At 35.1% G+C, this 13,726-nt stretch overlaps 1 protein-coding gene across 1 annotated transcript; it reads left to right on the top strand.

The window, feature by feature from the left end:
- Positions 1–7,060: 7,060 nt before the first annotated feature.
- LOC133300357 (uncharacterized) lies at positions 7,061–9,193 on the top strand. Its single transcript, XM_061499879.1, has 3 exons — positions 7,061–7,128; positions 7,335–7,611; positions 8,120–9,193. The coding sequence occupies exons 2-3, from the start codon at positions 7,347–7,349 to the stop codon at positions 9,112–9,114; spliced, it is 1,260 nt and encodes a 419-aa protein (XP_061355863.1). The 5' UTR covers positions 7,061–7,128; positions 7,335–7,346; the 3' UTR covers positions 9,115–9,193.
- The last annotated feature ends 4,533 nt before the right edge of the window (positions 9,194–13,726 follow it).

Here is a 13,726-nt window from a genome sequence, read left to right as displayed (position 1 = left end):
TTGTTCAAATTGCAGCAAGGTGATTGGAGTGTAAGTGAATACTTCACTCAATTGAAGATCCTTTGGGATGAACTTGAGAACCTGAGGCCACTGCCAAACTGTAGATGCGATATTCCTTGTACTTGTGGAGTTATCACACTTCCAAGAACATACAGAGAGAGTGATTACGTGATCAGATTTTTAAGAGGCTTGAATGATCAATATGCACAAGTGAGATTACAAATTATGTTAATTGATCCCCTTCCAGATGTGAATCGAGTTTTCTCCATGGTAAGTCAGCAAGAAAGACAGTTACAAGGAGGAAATGTTCTTGAATCATCTACAAATACAACTAATGCATTTGCTAATTCTGCTACTCAAGTTTTCCATAGAGCAGGCACTTATGGACGAGGATATGGTCGTGGCAATATCTTTGGAAGAGGACCAAACAATGGTGGTAAGCTCTGCACACACTGTGGTCGGACAAACCACACAGTGGAAACCTACTTTCATAAGCATGGTTTTCCACCAGGATACAGAAGTAGATTCAATCATAATGCTCATTATGTTGAAGTCTCAGATGAAGGCATTAACCAAGAAAATTCTCAACAAGCCACAAACAATCCTCCCACGTTATCACATGAACAATACCAACAAATACTAAACCTCCTACAAACACAACCACAAGATACCAATATCAATGCACATTCCTCAAACCTTGTTCAAGTTTCTGCCACACAGGTAGAAGCAGACACATCTAATCTTATGAACCAACCAGGTAAATCTCAAATCAAGTGGCTTCTTGATACAGGAGCCACTGATCATATATCTCATGAATTATCTGAATTTTCATTCCTACAGAAAATCAAACCCATTTCTGTTATGTTATCAGATGGCCATCATGTCTTGGAAACACATTCTGGAACAATTCACATTTCTCCTCATTTAACCCTTTCAAATGTTTTATATGTTCCCAATTTTTTTGTTAATTTGGTTTCTGTTAGAAAACTCTTGCAGAATACCAATTGTTCACTAATATTCCATGGTTCCTCTTGTTTTCTACAACAGCCCCATACTAGAATAAAGACTGGTTTAGCTGAGCAACAAAATAGCCTATATGTGATAGTCTCTGAAGACACCAAAAGACCAAACCATCAAGCAGGTACTCACTGCAATGCTGTCTCAAAGTCAAATAATAATGACAAAGCTGCAATTTTATGGCATCGTCGACTTGGCCATGCTTCTCAACAAGTAATGCAGCAGATGTCCACTTGTTTTCCATATATTTCTTGTAAAGATTCTATAAACCCTTGTGATGTTTGTTTCCTAGCTAAACAGAAGAGATTACCATTTGTACCTAGCCATACAAAATCAAATAAACCATTTGACTTACTGCATGATGTTATTTGGGTGCCATGTTCCTTGCCTTTAATTCATGGTGAAAAATATTTCTTAACATTAGTGGACGATTTCTCAAAGTTTACTTGGGTAATCCTTATGAAAGCTAAAAGTGAAACTCGACAGCATATCCATAACTTTCTTGCCCTTATTGAAAACCAATTTAACACCAACCTCAAAGTCATTAGAAGTGACAATGGCAGTGAGTTCCTAATGAAAGATTTTTACCTTAGCAAAGGTATTATTCATCAAACCACATGTATAGAAACACCACAGCAAAATGGTGTTGTGGAGAAGAAACATCAGCACTTACTGAATGTGGCCCGTTCCATCTTTTTTCAAGCCAAACTCCCATCATCTATCTGTCCATATACCATTTTACATTCTACCCATATCATTAACCGATTATCCACACCCTTACTGGACCATTCAACCCCATACCAAACCTTACATGGCACCCCACCCACCTTTGACCATTTACGCGTATTTGGTTTTCTATGTTTTGCTTCAACCATATGTGCTCATCGTTCAAAATTCTCACCTAAATCCCACAATTGTGCTTTCATTGGTTATAAACCAGGAACTAAAGGTTACACTGTATATGACTTACTTACTCATCAAATTCACACTTCAAGAAATGTCATATTTTTTGAAGAAAATTTTCCCTTTCATGACATTACCACATCTTCCATTTTCACACCTAACACACTTTTACCCACTTATGACCTTCCACCAACCCCTGCCACTTCACCAACTCCTACCATATCACCTGCCATCAATCCTACTACTCAAGTACTAAACATACCTTCACCAGCAAATATCATACCAGAGAATCCTCTTCGAAGATCAACCAGAACTAGACAAGCCCCACATTATCTTCAAGACTATCATGTTGGGCTACTTGCTGCACAGATAAATCAGTCTTAGTCAGGTGCATCTTCTCTTCCTTCTTCCACCTTATATCCTTTATCTCAAGTTTTATCTTACTCACAATGTTTTCCCATGTATAAACATTTTTGCCTTAATGTTTCTTTTAATGCTGAGCCTAAGACTTATACCCAAGCCAGTAAACATCCACAGTGGCTCCAAGCAATGAAATCTAAGCTAGCAGCACTTAAGCACAATAAAACTTGGTCCCTTGTTTACTTGCCACCTGGTAAGAACCCCATTGGCTGCAAATGGGTCTTTAAAATCAAATACCATGCGGATGGCTCCATAGAGAGGTACAAGGCACGTTTGGTAGCAAAAGGGTTCACTCAACTTCAAGGTGTTGACTATTTTGACACATTTTCACCTATTGCCAAAGTTTCTACCATTCGGGTCCTTCTCTCAGTGGCAGTAGCTAAATGATGGCATCTTCAACAACTTGATGTGAACAATGCCTTCCTTCATGGTGATCTCCATGAGGAAGTGTACATGGTTCCACCTCCTGGACTTCCTTGCTCTCGACCAAATCAGGTTTACTGTCTACAAAAGTCCCTGTATGGTCTCAAACAGGCCAGCCGTCAGTGGCATTCCAAACTTTCAATGGCACTGTTATCTCTTGGTTACAGGCAATCTACTTCTGATCATTTATTATTTACTGTTTCTTGTGGATCTTCATTTACAGCCTTGCTGGTTTATGTTGATGATCTAGTATTATGTGGCAATGATCTCAATGAAATCACACAAGTCAAAGGCTACTTGGATGCTCAATTTAAAATCAAGGACCTTGGTTCTCTTCGCTATTTCCTTGGCCTAGAAATTGCTCGTTCTTCAACTGGTCTTATTATCAATCAAAGGAAATACACACTGGGAATTTTAGCAGAAACTGGTTTCCTTGGATCTAAACCAGTCTCAACTCCTAAGGATTCTTCTTTAAAGTTGACTTCCAATGATGGCACAACCCTTGCTGATCCTACTGCTTACAGACGATTAATAGGAAAGCTACTATATCTCACAACCACTCGTCCAGACATCTCTCTCATAGTTAATCGTCTCAGTCAATTTGTATCTAAGCCAATGGATATCCATTTGCAAGCAGATCATCGTGTATTGCGTTACTTGAAAGGATCTCCAGCTGCTGGATTATTCTTCTGTGCATCAAGTGATATCAGCCTTCGAGCATTTGCTGATTCTGATTGGGGCTTATGTCCTGAATCTCGAAAATCAATCACAAGTTACTGTGTTTACTTAGGAGCTTAGTTAGTTTCTTGGAGCTCTAAGAAACAGGCTACGGTATCTCGATCATCTTCTAAGGCCGAATACCGTGCCTTAGCCAGTTTAACTTGTGAATTACAGTGGCTACAGTTCCTTCTTCGAGAGTTAGGCATCCCCTGGACTCGCCCTGCAGCAGTGTATTGTGACAGCAGATCTGCTATTGCTCTTGCCCATAATCCTATATTCCATGAAAGATCAAAGCATATTGAAATTGATTGCCATGTAACTTGTGAGAAAAATCTTTCTAGTCTGTTGCATTTGTTACCAATTTCATCTGATGCTCAGTTAGCAAACTTCTTTACGAAACCTCTTCCTCCAATGTTGTTTCTATCACTTCTCTCCAAACTGGGTATTCATGACATTCATAGCCCAGTTTGTGGGGGGGGGGGGGTATCAGCACATAAGACTCAAGTCAAGCCCACATCTACTACTCAAGGCTTAGTATAGTTAGTTCATTCAATGCCACCTGCCTTTTCTATTAATGCCACCTGGCCTTTCTATTTTTACAGCTGTAGTGTAGTTAGTTGAGTTTCATTTTCAGTTGCTCTCCTTAGTTGTAATCCTCTGTTTCTGATGTAGAGTAACAATGTATATAAGAGATGCTAATGAATCAATGCAAAGTAACAATTCATTTTATCATGAATATGAACTCCAATAGCAGATGCAAGGTTGTTGATATTAGAGGCTTTTAGAGAATTCACTAGCTGGAGTTGTGACTACAATGATGCTAGTTGGAAAATAGAGGCACCAACATCTTGAAAGCAGATAAAGTACAAGAAAGCATTGGAAGCTAACAAGAACGAGTTCAAGGAAGTTTTGTCCTTAGAAAATGAGTTTAGCAAACCAACTAGCATATTTGGAGCAAAGAAAGAAAGAGCTTGAAGAGCAAATAAATGCAATAAAAGCTAACATCTTTTCCTTTGAATTAGCTAAGATCACGATTACTAAGAGAAAGAGGAAAGTTTTTGAAGAAGCAAAGACTCTCAAAGCTCAAAGAGATAAGTTGAGGAACAAGTGCCTCACTTGAGAGATGAGTGGGAAGTGGCCAAGAAAAACCAAGCAAATATTCTAGCTGAATGGTCAAAGCTTGGTGAAAAATTTAACGAAAGCTTCAATGGTTTAAATTATGATTACTTGGATGGTAAATCCATTCAGGCTTGTCAACCCGAAAATCACATTTAACAAACTGAATTTCAGTTTTTACTAATATAAATACCTTCATACGAACTCGATCATAAGATTAAAAAGAGCTCTGATTTAAATTAAACATTTTTACTAGTGATTTAAATTTCATGATCTTATCTACAACATAATAAAAAATATCTTATTTCATTAGATAAAATATGTGTGCAACTTCTTCCAACTTTATGATTTACATAAAATATGTGTGCAACTTCTTCCAAATTTTTAGTACTATCGTCACATATGATACGTTCCAAATACGTTTTCGATATGACCATTAATTTGTCGATACGATACAATATGTTTCTGATACGCGTATCCGATATATTGGAAAAAAATTCAGAGTATCGATGCTTCATAGATCGTCGCCCCCAATAATAAATATTATTGTTATATTTATATTAGAGAAATATTATTTTATGTTGTAGAAGACAATTGATTTCTTCTACTTTTTCAAAAAGTCATTGAGCCCATTTCAATTTTTCTTTCTTTATGTAATGAGATCTATCATATTTATGTATTTATAACATAAGATAAAATATGTACAACTTATAGAGAAAAATATAACTCTTTATATTATGGATAAATTATTGATGACGGCTAATTTTTTTATTTTATTTTATCTCCTCAACTTTAACATGACAACTAGGGGTGATAATAAGGTCAGGGCCTTAGGCCCGGCCTGTTTCGGCCTGGCCCGACTCGTCTTTTTTAATTATTGGGCGCAGACTTATACTCATGCAAAAGCCTTTTTATTTTAAAGGCCTCAGGCTTCCACAGCCAAGCCCGGCCTTGAGCTTTGGAGGCTGGCCCGTATACATTAAATTTATTTATTTTTATATTTTTATATTAATCATTTCAACATCCTTTTCTCAGTTTTCTGTGTCTGCTCTATCTCTTCTCCCCGATCTAAGTCATTGTCCCACCAACAAGTAAATGATATCAACTCCCTCGCTAATCTATTTGGTCTGGTTATTTCTTCACCATCACTTTGGACGGCGAACTACTCGCAGCTGCAGCAGTGGCGTGGACAGCGACGGAGACACGGTCACCAGTGAAAAGTGACCGTATCTATGAAGATGAACATTCCACCATGGTGTGGTGGCTGCACCTTGTATCTCCGTCGAACAAGAGATATGAAGATGAAAATATAAGATGTAGAAAAAGAAAGATTAAAAATGACAAAAAAGAAAGAAAGATGAAGGTAATTCCGTTGATGATGCTTTGGCAACCAAAAGGAGACTATTAGACACCTGGGATCTGCAGCTTTTTCTTGAAGTCCCTATGGATTGTAGAGCGCTGTTTGCTAGAGATTTGATGGGCACTACTTGCCCCATACTCTGTTTTGTTTCTAGTTTTGTTGCTTTTCCCTTTGTTCAAAAAAAAAAAAAAAAAATTAAGGAAAAGCAACGTAAAGTAAAGTAAAGGTGCTGTTGTTATTTTGACTTTTTAATATTAATATGTTTTTTATTATAAAAGAAACAACTATTATTTTCTTACAAAAAAATACATATCAGGCCACAGGCTTTTGTGTATTTGTAAACGAACCAGACTTTTATTTTCTAAGAAACAACTATTATTTTCTTACAACTATTATTTTAATAAATAAACAGATCACATGCTTAAGACAGACTTTTGTTTTTTTGTAAACGAACCAGACTTTTATTTTTTGTAAACGATTCAGGCCACAGGCTAATATTATATTCGTAACAAGTAACAGGCTAAGGTCAGTCTGACACGTTTAAATACAGACTTGGCCCGTTAAGATCAAAGCTCTGCTCGGCTCGGCCCGTTAACACCCCTAATGACAGGTAAGTAATGGATACGAACACTTAAAATATTTTCCATTTGGAGGCATTGCAATTATTGTGCTTAGAGACTACCATCTTTCACAGCACATCAAATTTTCTGATCTATCATATCCATTATTCCGGAATACAACAAAATAGTATTAATGATACATATAAATTTGTTGAAATTTTTTAATTAAAAAGTTAATTTGACTTAGTATATAAAAGCATCTGAAATTGAAAAATTGATAATATTATTGATTATGTTAGTACTTAATAAAATTAGATCCTTACAGCATGTAAGACATAATTTTTTTAATAAAAAAAATGTTTAGAACATGCTTAAGATTGACATGACTTCCACTTAACTCATCCATTAAGTTTAAGACTCATCAAATATTCAGTCAGGCCTATGGGCCCAAGCCCACATCAGCGAGTACGGAGACTGGCCCGGGCTAAAGCCCGAAGCCTAAATAGCCTGAGCCGGTTCAGCTTTGTCCCCGTTTGACACAGTCCCTAGGTCTTTGAACTGCCATTGACGCTGGCCAACAGCCATAGCAGAATCCAGATTTTTCATCAGGTTCTTTTTATGCTAAATCTTAGAAACTTCCTTTCAATTTCAATTTCAATTTCAATATATATGGTTTAAAAATTGATGTGTACCTTGTTCTTTTTTCTGCTGGGCTTCAATTTTATAATTGAATTTAAATTGTAATAGCTATGTCTTTCGAATTCGAAACTCTGAATCTACTTTGCTTTGCTAAGTTTAGTTGATATTTGTTTCAGAGGGGAAAAAAAATGACAAATGAGAATAGAACAAGCATTGAGGTAGATTATGAATATGAAGAATTTGATAGTTCCAAGCGTCCAAAAATGACTTCTAAAGTATGGGAAGAAATGCAGAGAATTCAAACAAGTGATGGTAGTAAAGTTCTATGCAAACACTGTGGAAAGCTTTTGCAAGATAATTGTGGTACTTCACATTTGAAGCGTCATTTAATTAGATGCCCCAAGCGTCCAAAACCACTGGATATTATTACTCAAGATGATTCACGATTCAAAGGTAATATTTTTGTTCTTTTTTAATTTTTCATTTTTTTTATTGGATCTTGTTCCATAAATTCATGTTGACTCTAGTTTTCTATATTCATATATCTGCCATATAGTTGATCAAGCTTCATATAAATGATTGAATATGTTTAAATGATTATTTGCTATGAGATTTTTTTGCAAGTATAGTAGATCATCACTTGCACGAGTATCTTACATTTTGATCTGCTTTAAGTCAATGATAAAAACAATGCAACATATAGTAGCCATTCTAAAGAAATTGATCATTTGCTTTGATGCTAAATTGTAATATTTGTTAAGGAGAAATTCTTTGATGTATATATTGTGGCAGCTTCAGAAGCTTCATTTCCTGTCCTGTGGTTTTTATTTACATTTTACATTTCTTCCAATTGAAATGTGGCTGTGTGTGATACTGTGATTTTTGCCATTTCTCCATAGAAAACGCCTCTGGATTACCTTCCATTACCATCACTAACTTTTTTCCCCCCCTCTTTTTGTAGAATCTGGATTAAACACACTGCTTATGGGTCGCCCATTAAAGGTTGAACCTGAATCTCAAGTCTCAAGTTTTTGTCGGGCTCCGAAAATTCGAGCGCCTACTGTTATTCCAACCATTGAAAATGGTCCCATATCAGAACTACATGAAAAAACCAGTTCCATTATGTTGTTGTCTAACATTGAATCTCCCAGGAATCAAGGTGACCTGACTCTGGATGATGTAGAAATGAAAGAATTTTATGCTTCTCTTGATGCTGAGACCTCAGATATTTCATCTTCCCAAGATACCACAGTCAATTGTGAATTATCCAACACTACGCCTTGTGAAGAGACCAAGAAAGCATTGAAGACACTACAAGACCTTCTCTCCAAAGACTTCACTGTTCTATTGCATACTGGACACTGTGGTACAGTGAAATCTACCATTGAATACCTTTCAAAGTTGTCTGCTGATGATGGAATCTCAGCAGAAATAACATTGTTGATATTAGAAGTTTCTAGAGAATTCACTCGCTGGAGTTGTGACTACAATGATGCTAGTAGGAAAATAGAGTCTACCAGCACCAACATCTTGAAAGCAGATAAGGTAGAAGAAAGTCTTGAAGCTAACAAGAACGAGTTCAAGGAAGTTATGTCCTTAGAAAATGAGTTGAGCAACCAGCTGGCATATTTGGAGGAAAGAAAGAAAGAACTAGAAAAGCAAATAAATGCAGTTAAAGCTAACATCTCTGCTTTTGATTCAGCTAAAATCATGACTACTAAGAGAAAAAGAGAAGTTTTTGAAGAAGCAAAGACTCTTAAAGCACAGAGAGATGAGTTGAGGGAACAAGTTCCTCACTTGAGAGATGAGCTGGAATTGGCCAAGAAAAACCAAACAAATATTCGAGTTGAATGGTCAAAGCTTGGAGAAAAATTTAACAGAAGTTTAAATGGGGTAAATTGTGAGTGCTTGGATGGTAAATCCATCGTGGCCTGTCAAACTGAAAATGACATTTAATAAATTGAATTTCTATTGATACCTTCATACCAACTCGATGATGAGCTGATAAATGGAATAGAGGTCTGAAATTTGTTATACCTCCATTGTGAAAAATGAAGCATTTTTGCAGTTGATTTAAATTTCATTATCTTTGTACTAATTTTTTTTTCATTATCTTATACATAACCAACAAAAAAAAAATGTTCATGTTTCATTTAACAAAATAATTTTGAAGTGATTCCATATTTATGATTTGCCGTTGAAATTGTGAAAAATCAAGTGCTCGATTAAAAGTTGGATTTAGTAATTCGAGTTTCTTATATATGCATGGTACAACAAGTTTGTAAATTAAAAGCTTTGATTTTTTTATTGGGTATATATATATATATATATATATATATATATATATATATATATATATATATATTAATTAAATGTTGAAATAGGTGATACTCAATGCCATTAAGTGAATTAATTTTTAAGTGCATTGTTCAAAGTGTTATTATCAGCTATCAAGGATATTTTATTTATGAGAAAAATTATTCTTATATATATATATATATATATATATATATATATATATTAATTAAATGTTGAAATAGGTGATACTCAATGCCATTAAGTGAATTAATTTTTAAGTGCATTGTTCAAAGTGTTATTATCAGCTATCAAGGATATTTTATTTATGGGAAAAATTATTCTTATGTTACATGTGATAAATTTCTCTCTTACACACCTTTCGATAACTGTGCTATTTTTTTTTTTTACTTTTTAGGTGGTGGAGTCCACAAGTTTATCTCTATGACATGAGATAACTTATCTCCTTTAACATGAGATTAATAAAATTCTTTATTTATTTAATAAAGATTCACTCTAATATGTATTAACTTTCTTTTTTCTACAAAGAGAAACTTGTAAATTGTTTGGCAAACTAAAGATGTAATGTAAATTTTATGTTTAATTACCCGCTACCCACACCACAAAGAGAAAAAAAAAAACTTGAATACTTAGCTAAAGTATGTAAAAAAAAAAAAGCATAGTAAACTCTTGACTTTGTGGCCATTAACTTTACAATACTTGTGAGTAGTAATTATACTGAAAGTTAATTTGAGATTAATTTTTTTTTCAAAGATTTGATTTTATTTTATTTAATTTTAAAAAGAATTTAAAATTTTTTATTTTATTTTCAAAAAGATATTTTAGAAAATTTTCTTAAAAATCATGATACAATATCTAGTGCATAAATCTAAATTTTTTTCCTTAGGAATTGATTTTGAGAAAATAATCTAAAAATACTATACATTGAGTCCTTATTGATAGCTCTTCAAGAAATAAGGAGAGAAAAATATTGAAAAACTTAGAACCCAATAATCATACTCATCTAGGCTTATTTTGCATACTTTGAGAGAGCTCAATATCTTCTTCTCTTCATCTTTTTCTTTTGATATCTGTGTAATTCTAAAATTAGGGATGTTGTTCTCCTATGACTAGTTCAGTTGGAGTGATCCTAACGTATAGGTTAGGAGTGATCAAGGGGTTGATCATAGTATTATAAAATTCCAATTGAGTTTTGGTTCAAGGGAAGTGATCCTAGGGTTTAGGTTAAGAGTGATCAGGTAGATCACATATCTTGTAAAATTCTTCTTGTAAAACGATTTCTTCAAGCACCAGTTGAAAACTTGATGATAGTGGAACGATCGGCCTCTGTCTAGATGAAGCTCTCAGTGGTGGAGAGTGAAGCAGGATATATCCCGGTATTATCTTCTCTTCCCTTACCTTTTTATTTTTCGCTGCCTTTTACTCTTCTTTGATTCATTGTTCTTGATAATATGAATCTATTTTAAAGGTTTGAAATTTTTTATTAATTGTTAAATCACTCTTGCATGCTTTCTTTTAAAAAAGGATTTTTAATTTTTCTTTGTTTTTTGCAAAGAGTTTAAAACACAATTCACCCCCTTTTGTGTTGTTATTTAGCCATTCTTTCTTTATAAATTGCAAACTAAGTGACTGTATAAATATTCACAACCACATTAGAAAAATTCAAACACAACCACATTGTCATGCACTTACCTAAGCTTGATCCAATCAAGAATCCAAGTCCACACTCATTGGTTCACCTATTGATTGAGTTCCAACACCTTGTCCACTTGACTCAATCCTAGGAACAATGAACACAATCAAAATCCAAGAATCCAACATTACTTTAAATACAAGTAATCACAATGCCTATGAGATGAAATTTTAGAAAATGTTCAACATTTCAATGAAACCCTAATTGTGCATTTATCCCTAAAACTCAAAAAGGTTAGAAATGCTTACCACCAATCACTCCACAATGGCCCTAGGGATATTTTCCAACACAAATAGATACAATGTTCCACCTCAAGTCCATGAATGCCACCAAAACTGACACTTTTTTCAAGGAACAACTCACCACACAAAGCTTCTTTGTGGATTCTAAGTTTGGGATTTTGTTAACACAACAATCCTATGCATTTTTGCTTCCAACATGAAATGATTCCATTGAGTGTCAAGAGAGTTAGGTTTTCCAAGGGTTCTTTAAGGCTCATAAATGGTGTGGCTCAATTTGGTGAAGAAGGAATAAGTTTTGGTGAGGAGAAAGAGTCACTTAAGTGGGATATTCACAATTTTTGCACCTGCTCGCTGGGATCCTCACTTCAACAATCTTGCCAGCGAGGAGTGGCTGTGTAACACCCCATTACTGGACCAGTGTGTTATCATCAATTATAATATTAAGCGCAGTCACAATCTCAGTAGTTATTTGAAATTACGGGAATTTTTTTTTTTAATATTGTTTGCACTTTTAAAATAACCATATCAGACAATATACTAACTGTGATCATAACTCAAATCTTATAGCGAAATTATAATTACAGTATCTTAATACCATACAACTTACATTTGAAGGTGCTAAGTGGTTCCGATCAACCAACAAAGCTTAAATTCATTTTATTCATGTTTAACACTAGATGTCTTCACTTTTTTTGTTACCCTAGGAATTATATACTTTATCTATGACTCTCATCTTCTAGTATGTTATAAATTTCTTCGTTAGCTTCACGTCGGTTCAAACCGCGCTCAATTTGGAGCTCCATAGCTTCAGTTATGAATTTTCTAAAACAATGGGTCTTGATTCCACAAGAGCCCAACGCTAGTAGCGCCATGAAGTCGTATTTTCCAATGCTGCGATGTGTAACACCCCATGTATACCCGGTTTGTTAACATGTCATCGTATTAAGCTACGCTTAATTAAAAATGCGAAATATCTTTTTCTTTTCAATTATGACGTCAATATCATTACCAAGTTGAATTACTTAATTCATTTCCAAAACATCGCCTGTATGTGAATTGTAATAAAACATCTAACTGAAATACCTCATTAAATATATAATAAATGTGTCTCTAGTCACGGAACTACAACACATAGACCAGACAACATCATGATAGTTTATACAACTCCACTAAAAAGATACTAATATCAATGTGGCATGGACAAACCCCATGCTCACCAAATAAGGCAATAAAGCCCAACAACGTCTCAACTCAATAATCATCAAAAGTATAGTAAACATAAACAGTATCCAATATCCAGTCATGTCATCATACAACATATAACAATCAACTAAGCTCCGGCCTCCTGCCGTTAGAGGTCTCAACCCCTGGGTTACCTGAACCTGAAATAAGCGCCCCAAACGTGGGGTGAGATATCTAAACAGAAATCTTAGTAAGACAAGGGGTTCTCAAGGATCTTCCACCCCAAGCTCACTTACATGTGCAATATAAGTTCTAAAAGCAGTTTAACAATATCATTTCTAAATCAGCGCAATGCAGCAGATAATCATGTCATGTGTGTTATAACAAATCTACTGGCCAGAGAAATGCAGGAATACGTTTATTACCCACACAGTACGCGTCCATGCCGTACCTGCCCACAGGATCACATCTCGTCTAGGCGAACACCATATACATATCATAAGGCATTTGCACTTAACAGCTCAAAAGCATTTCAATTATCAAAGCATGAAAACACATCATGCATATAACCATCCCCCCATGGGACATGGTGGAACCAACAATGGCTAAACCGAGCACACGAAAGCTTACCTTGCAAGCTAACTATCCAAGCCAAGAGTCCAAACAAGCTCAAAGTCCACAAACAGCCAGATCACAATCTGTTTTAGACCAACAATTGTATCAATATTCAAACACAACAAGCATATGACATAAAGACAACACATTTCCTTTACGTTTCATGTCTTTAGGCTTCTCCTAAAGTCATAAGCCCTTCATCACATTGATTGTGACTTAGATTAATTATTACAGAAGTCCCCAATAACCAATCATGGGTCCACAAACCCAAAATGACCTTCTGTATGAACAGTACCGTTACTGTCTTCGAAAACCCAGAATATCCGGATATTTGTCGGGGACATATCCGAATATCCCATATCCGGATATGCATATCCGGATATCCATATTCGGATATCAACATACCCCATATCCGGATATCATATCCGGATATTTTGCGACAGAATACAGTTTCTGCATTTCGCGAGATATCCCTTCCAAGGTTCCATTTTTAACACTTCTAAACGTTAAAGCATTCATT

The sequence above is a fragment of the Gastrolobium bilobum genome, unplaced genomic scaffold (assembly GCF_033153095.1).
Source record: "Gastrolobium bilobum isolate Gb01-03AN ecotype WA unplaced genomic scaffold, APGP_CSIRO_Gbil_v1 utg9597, whole genome shotgun sequence".
Lineage (NCBI taxonomy): Eukaryota > Viridiplantae > Streptophyta > Magnoliopsida > Fabales > Fabaceae > Gastrolobium > Gastrolobium bilobum.
This window is presented reverse-complemented; position numbering and strand designations above follow the sequence as displayed.